Source organism: Pogona vitticeps, chromosome 1 (assembly GCF_051106095.1).
Source record: "Pogona vitticeps strain Pit_001003342236 chromosome 1, PviZW2.1, whole genome shotgun sequence".
Lineage (NCBI taxonomy): Eukaryota > Metazoa > Chordata > Lepidosauria > Squamata > Agamidae > Pogona > Pogona vitticeps.
Genome location: NC_135783.1, coordinates 211,630,919 through 211,656,472, shown reverse-complemented (window position 1 = coordinate 211,656,472; position 25,554 = coordinate 211,630,919). Strand labels below are relative to the sequence as shown.

At 41.4% G+C, this 25,554-nt stretch overlaps 1 protein-coding gene across 6 annotated transcripts in view; it reads right to left on the bottom strand.

Moving 5' to 3' along the window:
• Positions 1 to 5,498: 5,498 nt before the first annotated feature.
• CCDC148 (coiled-coil domain containing 148) overlaps positions 5,499 to 25,554 on the bottom strand; it is a 151,242-nt gene continuing 131,186 nt past the window's right edge. For 5 of the 6 annotated variants that reach the window (XM_072982785.2, XM_072982796.2, XM_020801165.3 and 2 more), the window contains exons 13-15: positions 14,771 to 14,888; positions 9,319 to 9,459; positions 5,499 to 5,717 (exon numbers count right to left, since the gene is read on the bottom strand). In XM_072982785.2, the coding sequence (XP_072838886.2) occupies positions 5,571 to 5,717; positions 9,319 to 9,459; positions 14,771 to 14,888 (406 nt within the window). In that variant the 3' untranslated portion in view covers positions 5,499 to 5,570. Of the gene's footprint in view, positions 5,718 to 9,318; positions 9,460 to 14,383; positions 14,592 to 14,770; positions 14,889 to 25,554 lie in introns of those variants that run through there. The other variant, XM_072982804.2, reaches the window with a different exon arrangement.

The following is a 25,554-nucleotide window of genomic DNA, read 5'->3' as shown; positions in this document are numbered from 1 at the left end:
CCGCTCTTGATTTCTCCGTGCCACTTGCCACTTTTCTCACCAAAAGCCTTGGTGTTTTAAATTTTTCATACAAGGAGCATACATATATCAAAGTTCAAGGCAACACTGAATTTCAACATATAATTTGGACATAATGGGAACTATCCCTGGCCATGATGAAGTAACTGTTTTATACAATCTTCTGGGAAACAAAATAAATGCCAATTTGAGGCTTGAGAGTGACTGGTTAATTCATTCTGGTGAAGAACAAGGCAAATGAATTATTTTTAATCAGTCCTAAGTTTTGTGTAAAATATATCTGTGGCAGTGGTATACTGAAGTGAGGGCTCACAGGGTTTGAACCCATAGGACTTTCTGCATAACTTTCTCATCATATCTACTCCATCTAGGCTTCCTTGTTTCCTCTGTCCTTAGCTGCAGTCATCACAGTAGTTGGAAGAGGAATGGATATTTCCAAGAGCATTACATATTTGCAACTTCCCTGCTGTAGCAAAAAGCAGTTGAGGGCTGTTTGGGCCTGCATGGGCAATTCAGAACCATTACTGTAACTTTACAAAAGACATACTCCTCATTTGTAGATCTGATCCAGTTGCCTGGATATTTGGGCCCTCCTTAGTGGGGAGGGGCAGCTATGGGGACCCTTATGACGAGCACCTGTACTCTTCAATTTACCATTACACCACTGATCCTTCAGGAAACTGAAAGGGAGGTGGGACCTGCTTATAGTTGAGCTGCAGGGCCAGCTCATAAGGAAATCTATGCCCTTCCCAGTCAAGTAAATTCAAGTATAGGTAAGATTAGTCAGGCAAGCTTCGGGTTCTTACAACACAGCTTGTTGTAAGGAGAGAGGAAACATGGACAGCCTTTAGGAAGGATTTTTGTGACAGAGCTGGTGGCTTGTTCGTGCACAAAAAGAACCCCAGAACCAGCAGGGAAAGAGGTCAAGCAATGAGTGAGGGAATAAGTGCCACATACCATTTCCAGCCAAGCTGCTACTGGAGAGTAATTTTGAGTGGCAGTGACTACAGAAAAGAGTAGGTGGGGCGTATGTCCAGCCCGTAAGGGAACAATCCTTCTTGATCTTTTCGGAGCCCAACACCCTGACTCCATTTCCACATGACCTCCCTCCCCACTTTTGGCTTGCACTGCCTGGTATGGTCACCGGTCCTTCACAGAAATGGCAGCTGCCTGACATACCCTCCAGCCTCCTGATGCTAGGCTTGGGGGGACCCTTTTCCCAGGCCCCTTCTGTGTGCTTCTCCCTTAGAGGAGGGCATGTGTCACAACTCTGCCCCATCCCCAGTCAGAAACATGGCACAGCCTCCTCATCAGAGTGGGCCCCCTCCGCTGTGGGGCTCTCCAACTAATCCCTGTGAGCTGCCAGGATGGGGTGCCGGCATTCCACTCTCTGCTTTGCCTTCCTCTCTGTGGAGCATTTGTCAGCCATACCCCCACAGAAGTGTAAAAGCACCTGAAAAGTTTGCATGCTGGAAACTGCCCAGAGTAGTGGCAAGACCACGAGATGTGGTGCAAAAATATAACAATCAAGCAAACAAACAAACAGATTGAAATTCTCTCTTGCCAAGGTGTAGTCATGATCTTAAATCAGTTATACCTTTGTTGCCAGAAAAAGGAGTGCATTACAAGTAACTCATCATTTGTAACTAGTTACTTCAAATTCTGATTATGAGCTTCAGAAAATTATTCTATCAGCTTGAAGTCTGGTGGATCTTACACACCCTTTGAAAAGCCATTAATGAGGAAACTTTCTTTACCACTTCAGGAAAAATGTTTCACAGTTGTAGAGCAGTTACGGTAAACCCCAGTTCCAAGCAGTCAGGGTGCAAACATAATGCAAAGAGAACATAGATAGTAAGATCTGATGAGGGGACCTCAGCTGGCAAGTGGGATCATACTTGGCAGATTCCTTTTTTTGAAAGGGGACGTGCACAATCTGAGAAGTAGTTACATATTTCCCCTCTTCTTATTTGACTAGCACACCAACAACAGACAACTTGTTATCTCTGAAAAATGACACCTTCCATATATGACTTGGAACTGTGGTCCCTTTTTCTCAGGCAAAGCCATCTCTCTCTCTTTTTTTTTAGAACTCCATTGACTACCATCCCAAACACTGCTTTTAAGGGGGAAAGGGCCACGTGGCTCGTGAATGCTGCAACTAGACAGATCTTCCATAACCCTCCTTGGACACAGCTGGGCTAGCTCAGATGGTAGTGGAAATAATTTTTAAAACAACAAAGTATAACAGATTGAAGGGAAAAAAAAAGAGAATGCGTTGCTCTTCAAATGCTCATCTTTGTACTTGACTTATTTTGCCCATTTCTCTAGGGATCCCGGGAGGCCTGTTTGGACTAAACCACTGCCTTTCTTCAAACACATTTGCTGGAACTTTTTTTTAGCTAGCCCACCTATGCTTTTCCGGGATTTTGTAAGGAGGTATCCTATCAGCATAAGCCCTCTTCATTACAATAGTCTCCAACTTCTTTAATAGCAGGCCAAAGATCATAAAAAAGCAGCTCAGGCACAGCATAGCCTTCTGCCCACTTTGCAGGAGGATACTGACCTGCAGATACTGTACATACATAGGGGACTTGGGGCCAGTCTCAGCAGGTCTATCTGCAGTGCACATAGGGCTTAAATCAGACGTATGTTGCCATTTTAAAGAGGCAGTTATTACACGAAAACCAGCCTTTAGCCTTTTTTAACCAAACCTGATTCAAGATATTCTGGATAAATATTCTGCAGACTGTCAACCATCTGTAGTTTCTCATCATCCCGGTTCATGAAAATTAGATGCAAATTATGCTAATTGCATTCAATTCAGCCATGCAAATTAGCTCCAGTCCCTTCGATGATGACATATCCAGTGTGGTTCCTGTTCACTGTCCTAGAAAATCCCTCTGGAAAGGCAGAATGCCTGTTTATTCTACCAACTGGTTACAACACAGGGGGGAGGGAATCAAACAAGATGGAAATAAGCCAGAAGGAAAAGAGCTTACAAAGCTCTTTTAATTGGACCTAGCAAGCTACCTTTTCCAAAGCCTCTTCCAGAGCTCCAGGGCCTGTTCTTCTATCAGAATTATAGCGACAGATTCTTGAATGATGGTGACTGACTGGGAACATTCTGTCTGTGTTTATTCACTGCTTCCGGGCATTATCATTGCTATGAGTCACTACTATGCCCAAGCCTAACCCAACACAGCAGTAGCTTTAAAATCCACATTCCACCTCCAAGAGGATTAACCAGAATAATAGTGACTAGGTCATGTATTTGGGGCTGCTCAAATGGGCACAGTGCTGTTCATTTCAATCCAGTCCACTTTTATCTGTAGTTCAACAGAGACACACATATACATGCACACACACACACACTCACACACACTAAGAAAACACACCAGCTATGTTTTGATATGAGTGTATTATTACAAGGTCAGCAGTGTTCCACACTTCGAAGCGTTCCCTCGTCTGATCCTTTATTTTCTCTACGCACTTTCAGTTTACACGATAGCAAAAGAGACAAAGCGCTAAGGATGCTTTAGAAATGCCCTGCAATGATATCTGGGACATTTTAAAGCTGTGAGGGCAAACAAGCATATACAGTGAGTGAGAATGTGTATTTGTGTGTGTAATGGGGGTATTTTTCCCCCCGTAGGCTTCAAAGCTCTAACAGAGTCGCTTCCTTCTCACAGCGCAGTTCTTCCCCCCAATTCCCTGTGGGGCTTTTCTATATTCTGGAGAACTAGCAAGTCAGAAAACAACTGTGAACCACTGAGTTAAATGAGAGGATGTTGACCAGGGCTTGGCTGTCAGTGCAAACCAGAACAAATCGTGTTCAGTCATCACATCTGTTTAACTATGATTAAGCCCTGCTGGGACCTGCTGGGTTGTACCTCTCAACTACAATTGAATCCTCTGAGAAAATGGTAGGGCTGGGACTGACATTTCGTATGTGCCAGGGCTGAGATCTACCGTCTCTCCTCCCACCCCCACTTCAGTTCCCTTAGCAAGGCTGCAGAATCTTGAATCATGGCATTAAAAAGATAGCTGTGGCATACAGACTCTCTATAAGACATCTATGCAGCTTCTTCTTTGCGGGGAGTGTGTGTTTGCTAAGATGGAACCTCCACTAAATTCTCCATCCAAGACACAAATTGTTTCAACCATGGCTAATTGGCAAGCTACAGTTTCGATGCATGTTGTTTACATATATTTCATATGCAGGCTGCATAAGGCTTGGGAAAGCTTTTAGTGTTCCAAAATGAAATGACTTATCAAGTTCACTTTCATCTAGCAGAACAAACAGGGTTCTTGGCTGCACCATAATAAAGACCCCCATAGCTGAAATGCTTTAAACCCCCCCTCATTCTGTAATTTATTCTCAAGGGCTAATTTGCAAAATGAAACTGTTTGGATGATTGGTTTGCAGTAAACATGATGAATCAAATTGGCTTTTGCAAGTACAGGAAGCGTCTATTTCCATTTATAATAATAATCAAACTCACAATAGCTCATATTAATAATAGCAGCTCACAGTAATAAGGCAAGCATTTTTTTTTTGTTTAAAAAATCAAGTAATAGAACTTGCAATGAAAGTGACATGGGATACCATTAACTAGGTGGCACAAGCCATTTTAGATTTAGTTTTTTTATGGGCAGGGATTACATTAGACGTGATCAAAATCCTACCTGCAAGAAATACAGTTGGCTGCAGATCTAACTGCCTTTTGCTCTCCCTGCATTGGGGAGTATAAGAGAAAGGCTTGCTATTTGCCTCTCTGCAAACTCCATAGGAAGAATCTGAGCAAGCAGACTAGAAGGATGTTGCTTCAGGGATGGAGGAGATTGGCGGGGAGGGGGGGGGAAGAGAGTCAAAGGCTGCATACAGATGAACATGCATAAATCAGAACCAGTGATATTTCCCCTTCCTCCTCAGAGCTTGAGAGACCGGCCTAAGGTTAGCCAGTGAGCTTTACAGATGAGTGAAGAGTCGAACCAGACCTTTTTCCATTCAAATCCTGCATTCTGGTCAGTACACTACACTCACCCTCCAGCCCTAATGGAAATAATTAGGTCCATTCCCACGTGCATATCCAGTAGACTGAGTCTCTCTCTTTCTCTCTCTCCATTTTCATTTGGAGAAGGATGACTTCCCCTTAGCGCATTAGACTGCAGCCTCAGTCAACTGTGCTCCCAAGAATATGCTGTAACACAGCAATGCTCAAAATTGGGGTGGGGGAGAGGGTCCGATGAATGGTCTGCTGAGTATTCCTTGGCAATGTAAGGTTTTCTGAGACACGACTTAACTAAAAAAAACCTCATACTAAAAAAAAACCCTTCCACAACTGATTATTCAAACTATTTACAGAATTTAAAAGAGTATTCCTCTTTTAGGAATGGCCTGGCGTGCTCTGGTCCATGGGGTCATGAAGAGTCGGACACAACTAAACGACTAAACAACAACAAAACAGACTATTCAGAATATTTCAATGTGTTTTATTTGGTTTATTGTGGGGTTTATTTGGGGGGGGGATTGTTTGTTTCCTTGGATTCTACATTTTAAATACTGTTGAGTCCATGTCCCTTCTTGGAAGTCTGGGTGGAGGGATTTTAGGTAAAAGCTCTTGAGCGTAAAGTGTTCTGTGAAGTCCAGCTTCTCGCAGAGCTAACTCGACACGAACCCGAGTGTCAGAAATGATCTGTTTTTGAAAAAAGGATGTTAAAATATACATCACACAGACAAAGTTTTGGAACTGAACTACCTATCTTGGAATAAATCACACCAACTGTGGTGTCATACATTAAAAACACAACATACTAGTCTTCAGTTATAAAATCCATAAATCATGAAAATCTACACAGCAGAATCCCTATGTAATACAGTGGACCCTTGACTTACAGACGGCTTGACTTACAGACTTTTTGAGTTACAGACTTCTCTGGCCACAAAATTTAGGTTTGACTTGCAGCCTGAGAATTGACTTACAGACCAGGAAAAAACCCAAAATGGAACAAAAACGGCCTGTTACGGGATTAATCAGTTTTCAATGCGCTGTAGGTCAATGGAGACTTGACTTACAGACTTTTTGACTTGAGAACCGCCTTCCAATACGGATTAGGTTCTCAAGTCAAGACCCCACTGTAGCAGTATCCTCTAGATCAGAGGTTGTTAACCCACAGTCTGTGACCTGGTGCTGGTTCATGGCCTGAGCCAGACTGGGCTGCGGAGACAGACCTCCCACACGCACTCACCTCCCCACAGCTGCTTTGCACACATGTGTGCGTGCCAGCACCAGCCACTCCCCCATCCCCTTCATGCATGTGCCTGAGCGCCCATGCCAAGGGGCGTGCGTGTAGGTGGTCCTGCATATGCGCGAATGGGTGGGGGAGCGCTCATGCTGGTGCTGGTGCGTGTGCGTGCTCCCACACTGCTTTGCGCATGCACCCAAGAGAGAGCGCCCACGCAAGGACGGGGAGTACCCTGCATTCCTCAGAGGCTCAGCTGGTCTGTGGTCCCAAAACGGTTGGGGACCACTGCTCTAGATGTTTTGGAGGAATAAGATATTTCCCCCATTGAACAGAGATGTTCAGGATTCTGGATAGAGCAGTAAGCAGTGCTATGAATGTGAGAGCCAGTGTGGTATAATGGATGGAGTGACAGACTATGACTCAGGAAACTATGGTTCAAACCCCTGCCTGGCCATGGAAACTCACTGAGGGGTGGCACTGGTAAAACCACTCCTAAAATATCTCACTTGCCTTGGAAACTCTACTAGGGTTGCCATAAGTCAGAACTGACTTTATGACACATAACACACAGTGTTATGAGTGCAACTGCAGGTAGGTACTTAATTCTCACATCAGATATTATGTCTACCTGCAGTCCTCAGTATCACTTCTTGCTTGGGCTACTACAGTGTGCTTCTATGGACAAAGGTGTGGCTATGACATAGCTGCTAAAAATTAAAATCATGGCAGCAGGCAGGGAACTATAGTACTGGTGTACAAAAAGAGGAACTAATAGATGGACAGGGGTAAATAACCATTGTCCTCCAGACATCAGAGAACAGAATGCTGAGAAGGTGCATCCAGCATGGTCTACTGTGAGGGAGTGGGGGAACTTATATATATAGATAACTTTTATATATATAAAAGAAGGACTGGTAGTGGCATAGGCATAGGTCTCCTTGATTCACTTTTGGGGGGTCCAGGCATGCAAGCACAAACAGAACACTAGCCTGCATGCAGTGCTGAAGGCCAGCTCAGATGTGAGGACAGCCACAGTAAAGAGACTGTCCTGCCCTTTATGTGAGTTACCCTTATTGCATACAATCCCTGTGGCCCCCAGTAATGTGCCATGCTCAACACAACTGCGATGATGCATAAAACATCTCTCCGATATACAGAATGTATCAGGATATGAAGCAAGGAAGGCTTGACAAAATAGTAGACAATGTCTAGAGGGGCGGGGTAAAAATCGAATATATAAAAATAAAAAATTAAATAGTATTACAGCACTTTCATCTGCTTCATTGACTACACAAAAGCCTTTGACGGTGTGGACCACAGCAAACTATGGCAAGTCCTTAAAGAAATGGGAGTGCCTCACCACCCTATCTATCTCCTGATGAATCTATATGTGGGACAGGAAGCAACAGTTAGAACTGGATATGGAACAACTGAATGGTTCAAAATTGGGAAAGGAGTACGACAAGGCTGTATATTGTCTCCCTGTTTATTTAACTTATATGCAGAATACATAATGCGAAAGGTGGAAGTGGATGAATCCCAAGCCAGAATTAAGATTGCCAGAAAAAATATCAATAACCTCAGATATGCAGATGATACCACTGTGATGGCAGAAAGTGAGGAGGAATTAAAGAACCTCGTAATGAAGGTGAACGAGGAGAGCACAAAAATGGTCTGAAGCTCAACATAAAAAAAACAACAACTAAGATCATGGCCACTGGTCCCATCACCTCCTGGCACATAGAAGGGGAAGTTATGGAGGCAGTGACAGATTTTACTTTCCTGGGCTCCATGATCACTGCAGATGGGGACAGCAGCCATGAAATTAAAAGACACCTGCTTTTGGGGAGGAAAGCGATGACAAACCTCGACAGCATCTTAAAAAGCAGAGACATCACCTTGCTGACAAAGGTCCGCATAGTCAAAGCTATGGTTTTTCCAGTAGCGATGTATGGAAGTGAGAACTGGACCATAAAGGCTTACCGCCAAAGAATTGATGCTTTTGAATTGTGGTGCTGGAAGAGACTCTTGAGAGTCCCCTGGACTGCAAAGAGAACAAACCTATCCACTCTAAAGGAAATCAACCCTGAGTGCTCACTGGAAGGACAGATCCTGAAGCTGAGGCTCCAATATTTTGGCCATCTCATGAGAAGAGAAGAGTCCCTGGAAAAGACCCTGATGTTGGGAAAATGTGAGGGCAAGAGGAGAAGGGGACAATAGAGGACGAGATGGTTGGACAGTGTCATCAAAGCTACCAAGATGAATTTGACCCAACTCTGGGAGGCAGTGGAAGAAAGGAGGGCCTGGTGTGCTCTGGTCCATGGGGTCATGAAGAGTTGGGCAGGACTTAATGACTAAACAACAACAAGCACTGTAAGAGATGGCAAGAGTCATCTAATCTAGTCCAACCCCCACCAGTGCAGGAATCAGCAACCAAAGTATCTGAGGCTGAGCGGAAATACATTCTTTTTCTCATACCTTATGGTTACATATCTTTCCCAAATAAAGAAAAAGATTGAAACTTACTAAAGGTTCAGTGCTCTCCATTCATCCAACACTTGTTAGGTTGTTTTTTTGGGTACGTAAATGAATAATTAATGGAAAGGTGCCATCAAAGAAAGAAAGTCTGGGGAAAGAACTCCATTGCCACTCTACAGGGTTCAACGCACAGGTCTCCGTCCCCAAAATCAAAACCTTTAACAAAGGCAAAACATTTGGGAAGGGGAAAAACCATACACCTCCTACCCTTGTGAATGTGGACACATCTGCAAAGATGTGTGGTGATGAAGGGACTGTGTCTTTGTATGGAATAGCTCTCATCTTTAGAGGTATCACAGCACTTTTTTATACAGGTGCCTTGGCCCCTGTGCCCATAAACCCAATTGAGATCCCTTACAATTAGGGGGGGGGGTATTTCCTCCTCTTCCAGATTCCCATATCCCAACTACCTCAGCAACTCAGTGCCTGCCACATACAACTTAACTGCTTTTTTCGTTTCACCTTCCTGTGATTGGTCTGCATGCAAATACGCTACACCAGATGGTTTACTACCTGTTCTGCACTGAATGTATGCAATTCAAACAGAGGTTTCTGCAGGAAAAACTCCTCTTCTGTTCCAATACCCATTCGAGCTTTGGATGCCACTGTGTCAGCCATCATTCGAGCAGGATCAAATTCTGCAACAATAGCAACCTATGAGAAATGTGGAGATAGTTAGTGATACAGACACTCTGTATGACCTTGCCTGCTCTCCAAACCATACAGACCGAGGCAACACCAACAGTCATGTCCACTAACATCTAGCAAAGAGCAATACTTTTTTTCTCATATGTTTAGCATTCTAATCAAAGTATATCAGCATAATCTACAGTGGACCCTCTACTTACGGAATTAATCCATATTGGAACGGTGGCTGCAGGTCGAAAAGTCTGTAGGTCGAGTCTCCATTGACCTACAATGCATTGAAAACCGATTAATCCCGTAACCGGCCGTTTTTGTTCCATTTTTGTTCCATTTTGGTTTTTTTTCTGGTCTGTAGGTCGATTCTCCGGCTGCAAGTCAAACCTAAATTTTGCGGCCAGAGAAGTCTGTAACTCGAAAAGTCTGTAAGTCGAGCCGTCTGTAAGTCGAGGGTCCACTGTACTCTGCCTTTCCCAGAAATTGCCATGTTAGTAGGGTTATTCTGGGAGCTGCAGTGTCCCTGACATCTCCTGCCATTTCAGCTAGGCCATGTATGATTCCATGTGGTATTCAATGAAAAAGAGGGTCTTAGTCAACAAATGAACAACTATTCTGCTTTTAGGTGGGATCTCATTTGATCCCTAAATTGCATCTTCTGCATCCTAGTGCCCGCTAGACATATTAGATTACAGCTCACATTGCGATATTGATTGGCTGTGCTGTCAGGAGATGATGGAATTGTAATCTGGATCACACCGGGTTGGGTAAGGCTGCTGCAGATGTTACAAAGCTTTCACCACAGAAAACATGGAATGATAAACTAGAAAAGTGGCGACTTTTCATTAGTCAAGTATTTGTCTGCTCCACTTCCCTTCTGTGTGTATTTTCAACTTTTGGTATTTTCCACAGGCAGTGTTATATGTACATCCTTTTCGTCACCTGCATAGACTCACGGGAACATCATTGGCATCACTGTTCCAATAGCACACCACACACATTTGTAATAAATTTGCTTCTTTTTTCAAAAAAAAATCTTGCTTCTTTCATTTTGTATTCCATAAATTCCTTCAGTAATTCCATATCTGGAAGAAACTCCACTGGAAGTGTCTTAAAAAAAAAAACAGCTGTAGAAGTGGAAAGATCCATTTTATGGTTTTTGAAATGTAGGCAATAACCTTTAAAAAAACCACTTTGAACAGAACTTGTACGGTGGTGAAGCTGCTCCCTCCACAAACAAGGAAATATATAATCTGGGGAACTCAACATGGTGCCCTTGGACATCTCGTTTCCCTACATCTCCTCTCTTTTAAGAAAATTTAGAATTCAGAACACTGAGAAGCTTGCCTGCTACGAAGCGGCGTGCTGAACCAAAATGGCAAGTTTCTTTCTGAGCATACCTCTCACCTCAGAGTCATTGTCTGAAAATTTAAAAAGTTAGGCAACAGTTAGCTGACCTATTTGCTTGTTTTGTTATAGTGTCAAAGACCCAGTAGTTAAGTCACAACTAGAGTAGGCCCACTGAATCAGTCAGGATTTGGAGACTCAACTCCTTCATCAATTCCATTCATTCAATGGAATTCAATGTTGTAGATTACTACTCAGTTTCAGCCAGTGTATGTTTTGAAGTATATATGTATGCACATGTGTGCACCACCAATCTGCCTTCTGCAGTACTAGCCTTGTAATGTGTGTGAGGACAAATATGTCACTTGGCATTGGGAGTTCAAGTTTTTAGTTAAACATTTCAGTGTGTGTGTTTGTGTGTGAGCATCTGTGGCACTCGTTCAAAACTGAACATGTGACACACACAGAGATCCCTGATGAGATAGACTGAGTCAGTGTATCTCAAACACCCGCTCCTTCTATCTCATCCTTGTGATGGCCTATGCCCCAACTTGTCAAGAAAGGTTTTTTTATGCTGCAGATTCTGGTGTTATGTGGTAAAAGAAGACATGAGCTAATGGCATGTAAGGAGAAAAAAAACTAGTGAAAGTCCTGTGTATAAATCATTCTGAACTACAGCACAGTGGCTGACATATCTAATCAAATGAGTAATGTAAGAAAAAGTACTAAGGAGCCAGAGAGCATCTTGGATGTTGCATTTTCTTCTGGCAACTTTTTTGCATTTGCTTTAAGACACAGATAAAAGAATTGCTTTATCGGCTCCAATAAGTGAATATATCACTGTACCGAAAAGTGTAAAGGCTATCATCTTGGTAGCTGCAATGAATGGGGACATGAGTATCAAAGTCACAATTTAGTTATGACCCAGGTCATATCAACTGACTGGTGAAATTAATAATGCCATTTTTAAAATGCGGATTTGTATTGAAGCTGCCTCCTCTGAAAGTAGGTTGGGTATGAAGAAAATGATTTTGTACGATGTATGTCAGGTGCAGGAAACCTCTGGCCTGCAGGCTGGATGCAACTCATCAGATCTCCCACGCACCCTGCAAGCTTCTTTGACTGCAATCTCTTCAGTGATCTGAGGTAAGAGGGCATTTAAGCACATTTAACTGTTACATATTCTGTACTGCACTGAACTATGCTTTGAATGATAGAAGCTGTTGAACAGAACCATTCCCCAACTGTATTGTGGGTTGCAGACCTGGAAGGTGCTCTACAACAGCTCCGTTTTGAGTAGATGCATGTGGAACTCAGACATGTTTTGTATGCTTGATCAGAAAATCCCCAAATTGGTCAGAATAATATCTGTGTATTTTGCTTCCACCTTCTCCATGTTTGTTTGTTTACTATACAGTATTTGCATGTCTCCTTTCTGCCAGCTAACAGTAGTCAAGGTGGCCAACACTGGTAATGTTAAATAAGCAACTATATTAAAACATTTAACAATATTACAAGCACAGGGTTGTGCTGAAAATACAGGATTGCTATTTGCCACTCCCCAAGGGATCAATGGCCAGCTTTTGCTTCAGTTAAACCAGTATCTAGAAATCAATAGCTTGCTCTGATTGCAACAGCTAGCTCTTATTCCTTGTGACAATACAGGGCTGCCAAAAACATTAGCCAAAACACTGGCCAGCTCTAGACAAATTAACTTTTTACAGCTCTGCCCTCCACAGCTTGTGTTTTATCATATGTGGATCAGTTTAACAATTGTGCATTCAATTATGGAAAAGCAAGCCAGAATAATTCTTGTTGACTCTCATATTGAATATGTGGTACTTCATCTTTTCCATGTATAACTTTGTCTATGTCTGGAAAGCCAGTAAAGATTTAATAATTACTCCACTGTGTTCACTGGAATATAGGAGATATCAGTCAGTCTATCAGTTGCTGGCTGTATCTTTAAATCTTGTATAAGTTCTGATGATGGTGTTCTCTCTGAGACAGCATAAATTTTACCAACCTAGGAATTTGCTTAATTTCAACTTATATAGTTAAATCATATTTTAAAAAATGAAAGTCAAAGTCAAATGACTTTTTTAAAAATGACACAATGCAGTTTTGGGACAATCGGCTCATTCTAGTTGAGCACAATCAAGATTTTTTTCTTAAGGTAACATCAAGATGTTTTTGCTTAAATAGGTTTAGACTCCAGTAAATTCACTGAAAAAGGGCTGAAACAAATGCTAAATGAATTTTAGATTTGAAACTGATGTTTACAAGGAAACTACTTGAGACAGATGCAAAAAGAATGGAGTCTTTTCAGGACAGGAAAGAACAAACTAGACATTGCACAGTTTTATTCACCTAAGCAGGTGAAATAAATCTTCAATTCTTCATTCAGCTTGTGAACAATGAGGAGTGACTATCATCTGGTTATTTTTCAACAACAGGAAACAAAAAACCAACCACAAAACATTAGGAAACTCAAAAGTACTTTACAACCAACAAGCTACTGAGACCTTGGAGACTTTTTAGCTACTGTACTGGTATTTATTTATTTAATTTTATTTATATCCCGCCTATCTGGTCGTGTCAGGACCACTCTAGGCGGCTAACAACATTAAAAAGTCATACAATAAGTATACGTATAATCTACACTTATATATTCTACACTTCCAGATACAAATGATCTTTATTATCAATTTTTATTGAGTACATCAAACGATGACTATTTGGCACACAGCCATTTAAACAAGTGAGCTGAGCATAGTGTTGATCTAAGCTCTTTGCTTTCATCAGAAAAGCAAGAACTATAACATAAGAACCCCCACACACTCCCCTGACGCACGGCCACACGAATGCAGCCGCCCACCCGTGTGTGTGCATGCGCACACCCTACCCATCCATGCATGTGCGTGAATGCGCCCCATCCACGAGTGCGGGGGTTCCCCACCCCCCTGCGCACAGATCCTGCTGCCCCAATCGGTCCGTGGTTCATAAAACGTTGGGGGACCACTGAACTATAGGATCCTCATTCTGCCTTGGTTTACATAGCCACAGATGAAGTGGTATGGTACTTTCAGGCAACTCCTAGTTATTGGCAGCATTACTGGAGCTACCATCTAATGCATACCTCCTTGGAAGTAAACTTTAACAACTTACTTTTAAATAAACACTCACACAATTAGGTTATAAGGAATTTAGTTATGACACAGCTAAAGTAACAGCACTTACATGATGTGTACTGTTTCTTTAAGCTGGAGAAACAAAGGAATATATTTTTTTCCAGAAATCCAGCATTCTGCCAACTTTTTAAAATTAAGCATCAAAGAAAAAAAACATTCCTTTTTTTTAAAAAAAAGTTTTTGCTTAGTGTCAATATACTACTACATCCAAACTGCATGCATGGTAGTGTTGCATTCATAACAGGAATAAATGCAGGATCTAAGAGGGAAGACAACATGTTATCAGGCTTCAGTGTAAATATGCCACAGTTGGCAAAAAAAAAAAATAGAGAAACACATTGTCCACTTTATTAAGAAACTTCCCTCTGCATATTATGATATGTGAATACTTGTGTACTGTAGGGATGATACGGAAATCTGTTTTACATGGATGGAATAACACTGAAAAGCAATCTTGCTTTTATAATTTGTGTGAACCAAGGATGGGCAACTTGCAGGTCTTGCTGTGATGCTGTTGCACTGCAAATCCATTCGTTTTAATCCATTGGCCATCCTGGTTTGGTCTCAGGTGAGTTCAACAATATTTGGAGGGCCACAAGTTGCCCATCCCTGGGGAAATGATCACAGTCAGATTACAACACACACAACAAATGAAACACAGTTATAGCTGCTGAGGAGCCTTTTATTTTCTAAATGTCCTGATACAATAATTGCTCAAATGCAATGTTATCGTTGCTCTAATAATTTTAATTGCACAACACTGAAGGTAGAAAACAAGTACTGCATACCTGTTGCCTGAGAGCATCAAGACGTCTTTTTCTTTCTTCTTCCTCATGGGCTTCTTTCAGGATTGCCTCCTTTTTCTCTAGTAAGCGCTTTTCTAACAGTCTTTGTCTAAACTGAACCCTTTGAATGGGAAAACATGAAGTCAATGACCCACTGCTTATCTGTTTTCTGATACCATGAGAGTGTTCAATGGATGTATTAGGAACAATTAAGACTTTATCTGAAATAAGTATTTAATCAATAATCTGCCTACAGAAAGCCTGTACTTACAGTGATAGTACAATCTTATCCAGGTGAACAGGGAATTCAATACAAAATGATAGTGTGCCATAAAATATGTTAGATCTGATTATTATCAACATTTCACATTTGAATAATTACAATTCTAATTGATTTAAAACTGTGTTTAAAATAAATTTCTAACTTTTCGGGTGCAACTATACAGTGAAGTTATCCCGGCCTGGATCAGGATAATGAGGGTCACTTGAAAATGTGGTCTAATGTAGGGAACAGGGTGTTCCAAGGGAGGAAGCTACATGGCACCTCAAAGCATCCTTAATTTCCCAATTCGTCCCTCTGAACCTCCATGGCTTCACATTTTCTCCTATCTCCCCCTCCACAGGAAGGTGGATTTTTAAAATATGTATTAATAATTTACAGGTCACTTCATTGGCTTGCCATCAAAGTGACACAGCACTGGATTGTAAAGAAAAATAAAATTAAATTAAAAACAGATTCTCTTCAACATCCTCTTTTTTTTCCTCCTCCCTTCACAGGGAGCAAGGAAAAGCTGGATTTTTAAAAAAATTAGTAAATGAAATATCACTTCACTGGCTTGCCACCCAAGTGATATTGCACTGAATTTGACCCAACTCCGGGAGGCAGTGGAAGACAGGAGGGCCTGGTGTGCGCTGGTCCATGGGGTCACAAAGAGTCGGACACGACTAAATGACTAAACAACAACAACTGGATGAAACACCTCCCAGTGCTGCTTTGGATACGGCATTGGTGATCACACACCCTGGAAGCTGAACAAAAACAGAGCTATCTCTTCCACACTAAACACAAAACAAAAATGTAGCAGTCAACAGTGATCCAAAAAGTAGTAGATAGCCAGGGAAAAGGACCTGGCTGGTTTGCAATTACCAGTACCATTGTGTCAGAGCCTCAACATAGATCAAACCTGACTATACCAAAAGCAATTCAAAACATGAGATAAAGCACTGTCTGATCGCCCCCGTAGATGATTGTTATGATTTACAGCTGTAATTTTCAGTTTTGAGGTATTTACAAAATTTATCTGAGATTGCACATGGGAATGTTTCATGAATCATGTTTAGGACATTCAAAATAATAAGCACTCTAAACAGACTCCACATAGCTGATGGCTTAAGAATAGTTCTAGGAATATAAGAAACTGGTTTAAAAGAAAGCACACACCCATTTTTGTCTCAACAGCTACAACAAAGCTGATTTAATGGTTTATCTGAATTTAAAAGAATTATATTCTTAAAGTAGAATACTGTATAGGCCTAACCCATTGTGCAATTTGTACATTATTTAATGAAAGTAAGACAGCAATAAACGTACGGTATATTGGAAACATTGTCTGTAGATGAATCTGTATGAACAGAAAGGTATTAAGGCTGCATTAGAACAATGGATGTGAGATTTTTAACAGGCTGCTGGCATGAAAAATGGCTTCCCTTGTGCCAGATGGGTTATATTCTTGTGTCCTGGCAGTTTTCAAACACAGGAATATTATTTCCACCCTTTCCATTTCTCTTTATCTCCCTGACAAACTGCACTAGAGCACAGAGTGCTGTCCTCTGAAGATGCCGGCCACAGAAACTGGCAAAACATTAGGAAGAACAACCTTCAGAACACGGCCAAAGAGCCCGAAAAACCCACAACAACCATCCCTTTATCTCCTTGGATAGCTCATTGACCAAGCAAGGGTGTAGCTGACTCCCAGCATTTCAGGGGAGCACCCATTTGCTCTCATCATAAACTGCTTGTGTTTTCTTCCCACAGTTCTTTGAGAAACATAATGATGATAAGATGCATCAGGACAGGAAGCTGGATGGCTGCTAAAAGGAGATCAGCCGAGAGCACAAGGGGCATGACTACATATTGGTGGGGGGGGGGGGGAGAGAATGAAAGAATATCGGCTGCAGGAGTGAGCACCTGCAGAGAAATGCAGAATAAGCAGGGGCATAGATTTAGATGGAGCTACAGAAATAAAGCCAATTAATGTAGCCAAGCTTCAGGTGTTAGAAAAGCCACTTCTCCTTAACTTCAGGGTACAAATAGCAAGGATGAACTCTCAGCATCTCTACATGGTTATGAAGGCAACAAAACTCTCTGCATATACGTAGATAGATTCTCAGAAATTTGGGAGATCACAAATCAAACACTGACTCATAGCAACAAGTGGCTTGTGCTGTAAACTGATGAAACTGAAACATACAGTATATGGAGAAATGACATCTTGATTATGTGTCTTAAGCTTAACCAAGGTTCGATAGATTTCATGTCCCCACAAACAGAAGGCTGTGTGACAATATCGGTTAAAATCCTCTCTTCTAAACTGCTAGTTCCAGGGAACCTTTGTGCGAACGGGAGTTTCTCTTGAATGAAAAACAGCAGCTTCGGAAAGGCAACTTTTCTCTGCACCTTGGCTGTTCTTTCTGCCCTCGCGCTTTTCCTTAGCTATTATTCACATTTTTAAAAATTGCATGTCAAAGGCATATTAAATTTATGCAATTAGCGTTGGATCTGAATTCAGCCCAACAAGATCTACACTGCAAAAAATAAAAATAATAAATAAATAATTTTTTAAAAAAATTAAGTCACCAGAAGAAGAATTCAAGTGGAATGCTCCACCTGGAATGAAAACTTGGATAAGGATACAAAATAGAAGAGTGATTTAAGAAAAACTCAATTCAAGTGCTTCTTGCTGCCAGAGCAGCTTTTATTTCTCTTTCCCTCCCTTTACAGACCCAAGTATGCCTGTAAAATGTGTTCTAAGGGGCTAGGGGACCTTCCAGAGTAAATTTGGGAGTGCTGTGGGAGGGTAGAGAGAAGAAACAAGTCAATTCTGTGAGCTGATGTCTGACAGTGGTAGAGTTTTCCCTCTGATTTGCAAACATATTTTAGTTGAGTCAATAAGCCTTATGCTTCTCTAGAGCAACCATTTTGAACTTTTTTTTTCCTTTCCTTGTCTTTTTTTTTTGGCCACGGACCTTTTAGGAGGTCAGGTTCCAGGGTCCCCTGTCAAACAAGGATACAACAGGAACAGATATCTTTCAGAAACTTCTCACATTTTTTTAGTCTATGCCCCCCCTTCAAACATGGTAGGGCCCCTAGGAGGCCACATGCCCCCCCCTTGAGAATAGCTGATCTAGAGGAACATTATAATGACATTAATATGGACCCCCTCCCAGATATTAAGTCACCTTTTCCAAATACACGCAGAAATCATTTCTTATATTCAGAAATATTGTGTCAAAGAAAATCCTAGCATGACCAAGAAACATTAGAATCAAAACTTTCTCTCACCTTTGTCGAAAGAAGTGCATTACAGTTTCCCAATCTTAACTAAATATCACAGTTAAGCAACTTTTTTTAAGCAACAAGTTAAATAAAGAATTTAGTTTATTGGTTTCAATAAAGCGACCCTTTGAAGTACTGTGAATACACATTCATGTAATTACTGATAAGCATGATTTCATTAAAACTGCTTTCAGGATCTTTATTTGGATGTCTCTCATACATATTTAATACAGAGTAGTCCTGAGTTGATTAGATAGGCGGGATATAAATAAAATAAATAAATAAATACAGTTAACAGAAAATGTATTTATTATACGAGCTTTAAAAGAATATTATGAACATGCTCATAACATGTACAATATGACACCCAGGACTTCTTCTCTGCTTTGACTTGAATAATTAATTATTCAGAGAAGATACAAAGAAGTTCAAGGAAGAAAGTTTTCTGTATCATCTAAACAGGAAACAAGAAATTAAAAAAAACACTCAACTTTTTGATAATTCTGTTTCTGTGGGATGTTTGAGAATCTGGATCAAATGATCTAGTCTCTATGTTTTGCAGTGCCAACTTCATGTACCACAGTGTTCAGCTGAGGAATGTTAAGAGGGCAACAGATATGGCTGAGCAGGAATTCCCTGCTATCATTCTGGAATAACTATACTTGATCTCCCTGTCGCATTCCTTTGCTTTCAGACTAAACCTGGGCCCTGCAGCCCAACACTCTATCATGTACACAGAGAGAGCGCTTTTGCATCACTTGAACAATTCTCAAAGGTGTTTTCTGCTCAGCTATTGTCCCACTATCATCTACATACGCATCTGGTTGAACTTTAATGGCAGATATGTGGTGGCGCTGTGGGCTAAACCGCAGAAGCCTGTGCTGCAAGGTCAGAAGACCAAGCAGTCCTAAGATTGAATCCACGCGACGGAGTGAGCGCCTGTCGCTTGTCTCAGCTCCCTCCAACCTAGCGGTTTGAAAGCATGCAAATGCAAGTAGATCAATAGGGACCACCTTGGTGGGAAGGTAACAGCGTTCCGTGTCTAAGTCGCACTGGCCATGTGACCACGGAAGATTGTCTTCGGACAAAACGCTGGCTCTATGGTTTGGAAACGGGGATGAGCACCGCCCCCTAGAGTCGGACACGACTGGACAACTATTGTCAAGGGGAACCTTTATCTTTACCTATGTACAGTGGGGTCTTGACTTGAGAACTTAATCCGTATTGGAAGGCGGTTCTCAAGTCAAAAAGTTCTCAGGTCAAATCTGCATTTCCGATAGGAATGCATTGAAAACCATTTGATCCGTATCTGCTCTTTTCCGTCCATAGAAACTAATGGGAAGCTGCTATTCTGCCTTTGACCACTAGAGGGGGATATTTTGTTTCTTTTTTCCTTAGGTCAAGGGAAGGCAGGGAAAATACAGTCCAGGCAGTGCAGTACCAGGCAGTCCGAAGACTGTCTCCCAATCCACTCTCTAAACTCTAGGAGGAGTGAGGAAGCAGCCAGGCACCCTTTTCACTGGCCAACAGTTAACTGAAAGTTCACATTTTGCACTTTCCCTGCCTCCCACGTGGGTTTTTTTTTCAGTTCTTAACTCAAATCTAAGTATGTAAGTCAAGTCAATATTTTCCTGTGAGAGCGGTTCTTAAGTCAAAATGTTCTTAACTCAAGCCGTTCTTAAGTCAAGAGCCCACTGTATTGCAAAAATGTTTGTGGTCTATTAGAGGTATCACCTAGCTTTGCCTTTGGATTGTGTGTAAAGACTACATGCCCCACCCCTTGCCTTACTTACTCTTCAGCCGCATGTTGACACTTTTCTACACCATTTTTCTAGGGAGCACTGGGTACTCCAAAATAGAGTCCAGAGGCCACACTTTGCCCCACCCCTGCTGGCTCTAGATGAACTCTGCAGGTAGAGATTGCTTCAGAAAGGCAAGAGGAATCCAGCTGCAAAAATTACAGGAAGTGAAAATTGCCTACCTAGTGGTCATTAAAGGAACTTGATTGGTAATTCAGATAGCTCTGAATAAATTAGGTAATCATTACACTACTGAGATAAATACCTTTTGTCCCACCTGCATCTTTCATGGTTTGATCAATTCTTCAAGCAAGTCCTTATTTTGAAGGACTTATTCCGTTTGCATTGCCATACACCCATGCTGTCATTGCCACATATCCATATGCTGCATGTCAAGGTACCTAACGCTTGCTTCATCAAAATGGAAACACCATGTCAGAAATTGTGGCCAATTTACATACAGCATCCATGGATACAGATGTCGAAATTCAGCTGCCTAGTTGCTCTTTCTCACAGAGTAACCACTTCAGGGGCAGGGGTGGGCAGATGGATGTATGAGATAATCATGTAGGATTTTGTCTAATTTGTGAACAAGCCACACAACATGATTCAACCAGTGGACTGGGCTACAAAATCCTAGCACATCCAAGGGAGAAACTCTCTTCCATTGTTCACTATTTAATTCAACTATTGCTTGTATATAATCATGTATATAATGAAAAATACAAGGAGATTCTGTCAGAAGTGCCTTGGACAATGTAATGCCTAGTCCTTGACAGGGACTTGCTTCACTGAAGTGTCACAATGAATTGCAAAATATATATACAGTACATAAATATTATAGATGGAACAGATCACAGAATATTTTTGTAAATTAAAGGTTTAAAAAATTAAATTCTTCGACATTAAAGAAAAAGATCACAGTGTATGCACTTTCAAAGCAATGGATTTTTCTTGAAATGTAAACTTTTAATTCCTCACAAATAGGAGGGCTAGACTCAGTGAGAGGATACAGCTGCTGTTCTCTGATTTACAGCCAGCCGGTAGACTATGATTGTAACGCAATGGAAGAATCACTTTAAATCACTGTGCCTCCTGTTGGCCCAGAGCCAGTTTGAAAGCAAGCACACAGCATATGTAACTGAACATTGTCTTATAGGAAATAAAGCTATTCCTTAACCTTGGGATTAAATACCAGCCCAAAGAGCAGGATTAAGAAAAATTAGCATTAAAAACTGCAGCTCCCAGAATCTTTCATCCAACAAGCCAGTGACTACAGGACTATCAGCACCGTAATGCAAAAAAGTAACTTTTCCAAGCTCTCCCAAGCAGGATGTTCTAATAAAATTCCTGGAAGGCATTGAGGCTCAGACTCCAATGGACTTGTAGGTGGAATACATTTCGCAATTGCAAAGACAATCCTTGAAAACTCCTCTTCTTCTTCAAACAAATTTATGTGTGCTCAGCATAGTAAAATCAGGCAACTTTAAAGGCCATAATAGAACAACCACAGAAGAGGAGGATGTTCTCTTGTTTCTGTTGCCGTGATGTCTTTTTGTGGCCTACTCAAGCTTCCAGAAAGAGTCATCAACGCCACTGTACCTCAAAGGAATTGATAAATGTTGGCTCGGCTTTCTAGCTAGACATATATTTGTGGATGCCAAAAGTCTTGTTCCTGGCATCCTCTGATATGCTTAGAAAGCTTGGAAAAGAAAAAGGTTCTTAATTTATCCGTGTAGATCAGGAGTCTCTCAAACATGCGGCCCCCCCAGATGCTAGTTTGTGGCCCTCGCCTTGCCTGCCCCCCCAAAGCGCCCACACATCCTCTGCTGTCAAGAGTAAAAAAAAAGCCTTGCCTCGCTCGCTGGCTCTCTCCCAAGACAGCACCTCTTGCACCCTCCATCCAGAACTGCAGCCTGCCAGCCAGTCCACCTGTCTGTCGGCTAAGGAAACTCCTGGGTAGCTTCCTCGGGCTCTTGCTCCGCTTGGCGGAAAATCTGATGCAGCCCAGCCTCACCCAGACTCTGTAGCCCCCAGGTAAATTGAGTTTAAAACCCCTGGTGTAGATTATCAAGATGGTAAGACACAGCTGGAGAATTTCTGGAGCTCTGAAGGGGAATTCTGCTGTTTTTTACTTGCTCACAAACTTCAATAGAAACTGAATGTGTTGCCAGGTGTCTTGCTTACAGGAAGACTGAGAGCACTTCATTGCTCACCAAAGAGCTAAGAGCATGCATGGCTAGCAAATCTGGGATGGCTGCCTACCACAGCTTGCTACAAGACATGACTGCCAGCCACTTTGTCCCGACTAGACAGGAGCATTCACAGCTTTTATCAGAAGGTGAGCATTTGCCATTGCCACACCCTTTCCAGGCACAATTTAACTGATCAAGAAGTACCTTAAAGCAGTGGTACCCAACCTTGGGCCTTCAGATGTGTTTGGACTACAACTCCCAGAAGCCTTCACCACCACATCTGCAGCCCAGGATTTCTGGGAATGTAAGTCCAAGAACATCTGGAGGCCCAAGGTTGAGGACCATTGCCTTAAAGGGCTGCAAATATGAGAAATTGGAAATGGTAAAACATTATCTATTACAGATGTTCTTATCTACTCCTATACAAAACATTATGTTACACATCTGGCCTTTGCTGAGTATACTCAATTGATAGTTCCCATATTTATAAAGCTTCAGGCCATCAGTTAATTGTGTTTAGCCATGTAATTTCAAACAAACAGGATGCCAATGTTGATTTTGTACTAGCACGAAATAGCAAGATGAAATCCTTTTGCTCAGTTTTTCATTAAAATATACTTTATACCAGTGGTCCAAGCCTTGGGCCTCCAAATGTTCTTGGACTTCCAACTCCCAAAAATCCTGGCCAGCAGAGATGGTGGTGAAGGCTTCTGTGAGCTGTAGTCCAAGAACATCTGGAGGTCCAAGGTTGGGGACCACTGCTTTATACAACATCGCACAAAATACATCGTGTAAGATAAGGACAGGTTACTCACCTGTAACTGTGGTTCTTCAAGTGGTCATCTATATATTCACACAAATGGGTTCTGCAGTCTATGAACGCTTATCACGGAACCTTCCAGAGCTTTAGCCATGAGACTTTCCTTCCTAGCCTCTAATGCACATGCTCCACCCACTCTCTTCAATCCCACCTTACCTGCCACAAGAGACAAGAACTAAATCTGACAAGACAACAGCTGGGAGACAGGTGGGTTGTGTGAATACATAGATATAATAGCTGTTGTAACATATGAAATGATGGCACTACTTTTGACAGGAAAGATATATCAGTATAAAATACTACTTTGTCTTTGCTAAACTGAATATAAGGTGCATTGAATATTCAGGCCTCAAGGCTGTAATTTTGCTTTATCTTCTTGCTGAAGTAATAGCAACCAAAAAATGCTGTTTTAGAAGTCAATGGCCTAAGATCTTTGGTCAAAGTCTCAAAGGGACTCTCTGTTGGTTGTTTCAACAAGGGACTTGTATAGGCTTCACATAGGGGTAAGCATTTTTCAAACCCTTTAGAAACTTCTTCACAGTTAGATTCTTGAATAGCAGTGATGATGGGCGATTTTCAGGCTGGTGTGCCACTATCACGGCCAAGTAAACTTTCAGATATGAAACTGATGATCTCAATTGCTTCAAATAGAGAATAAAATTTAGAATTGTTTCAACTGAAGTTGGGCAGCCATCTTCATTCACTGACGCTGCATAAATTTGCTCCACTTATAAGCATGCAGACAATTAGCAGATGGTTTTCTCAGCTGCTGCAAGTTATATTTTATTGGCGATTTATCCTCCAAACAGTCCATTTTAGTTGTCCTATGTCTGGGTGCCATACTGACTGCTAGTAACATGTTAGGAGGTTGTGACACACGGGCAACTTCATCTTCTCTTTTGCCATCAACAAGATGCAAACCATGGTTAACAAGGTCACCATGGAGTATGGACTCGTCCTGGTTTACCTTGGCTATTGTACGTTGAATCAGTGGAAATGGTTGGAACATGTACATTAGACAACAAGTCAATTTTAGTGTGAAAGCATCTCCCAGAGAGTGCTTTCCTTTCTCTACCCACGAGCAGTAGATTTTGCATTTTCTGGTTTTGTCAGAAGCAAACACATCTATTTGGGTTTTTTCCCTCTTCTTTCTGTTAGCTTTATATGAATTTGGTGAGACAATTCTTACATTATGCTTGTGTTAGCATTTTGCTTAGTAGATCTGCTTTTTGATTGTCTTCTCCCTTGGCATGAATAGCTATTGGGGGAAAATGTGCTTCAGAAGCACCATTTTGTTAGAAACCTTCAATTTTTTACAATTATAAACAAGCTTCATGGTTGTTATTGTTGTAACTACTGTGTGGTTTGTGAGATGTAACATTGCATAGTTTTTGATCTACTGGATGATCTACTAGATGGTGATCTATGTCTTTGATATTGGCAATTCCTTTTCCAATATGGTTGGTACTGTTGTGTTAGTTGGTGATATGTATTCAGGCCCGTTTTCTTGCTGATGTCTTCCACATAATCATCTGGTTTTGTGTTAAAGAGTCTCTCCCCATCAAATGTAACACCTCGAATCCTCTGTCATTCTGGATGAGCTGAACCATGCATTTCTTCTGAAAATCACAGCCGCTGCCATACTGTTAGTTGCACAATTGGCCACATGATGTGTTGAATATATCTGCTGGGCAGCTAAGGCATATGCTTCTTAATGGAAGGATAAAGCCATTGATTTTGTTTTCCTCAGGCAATTACTGGCTGAAACTTTTCCCAGATAAATTGCTGATATGTACCCATCATTGCTTGGTAATCTGAAATCCTCAAGTGTAGTGCTGCTGAAGAATAAATTTTTCTGCCTAATAGATCTAATTTTCTTCCTTCCTTGTTAGCTGATGTATTTTGTATTTTACTGCTGGTTTTTGATTGAGTAGTTTCTAGTATAATTGAATTTGATATTGGATCTTTGAATAAAAATTTTCCTCCTTCCTTCTATGCATTGTATACATATTCAATGCCTTTAGAAGTTGCTGATACTGTCAAAGGTTTCTGTCAGGATTGGTTATTAAAATCTACTACCCTTCCCAATGCTGTCTTATTTACAGGTATGTTTCTCTTTCTCTGATTTCTTGCAAATGCAGAGTTTTTGCAGACTGGGAGCTGTAATGACTTTGCCATTCTTTCAATTAGGTCAGATGGGGAAAGTGGTGCAGTATCTTGTACCTCTGAATCAGGAGAGGACACAAAGAGTGTATCAGAGTTCTTATTATGTTTATTGTCTCAATCTGAAGTTTCATTATCTGATTCTCTATCTGCTGTTTTTGAGGTTGGTTGTTCCTTCAAAATTTCCTATTCGATTTTACCCTGAGGCTTGACATGTCAGGAAAAGGGTAAGAGTAGAGTTTGGGTCTAGCAGC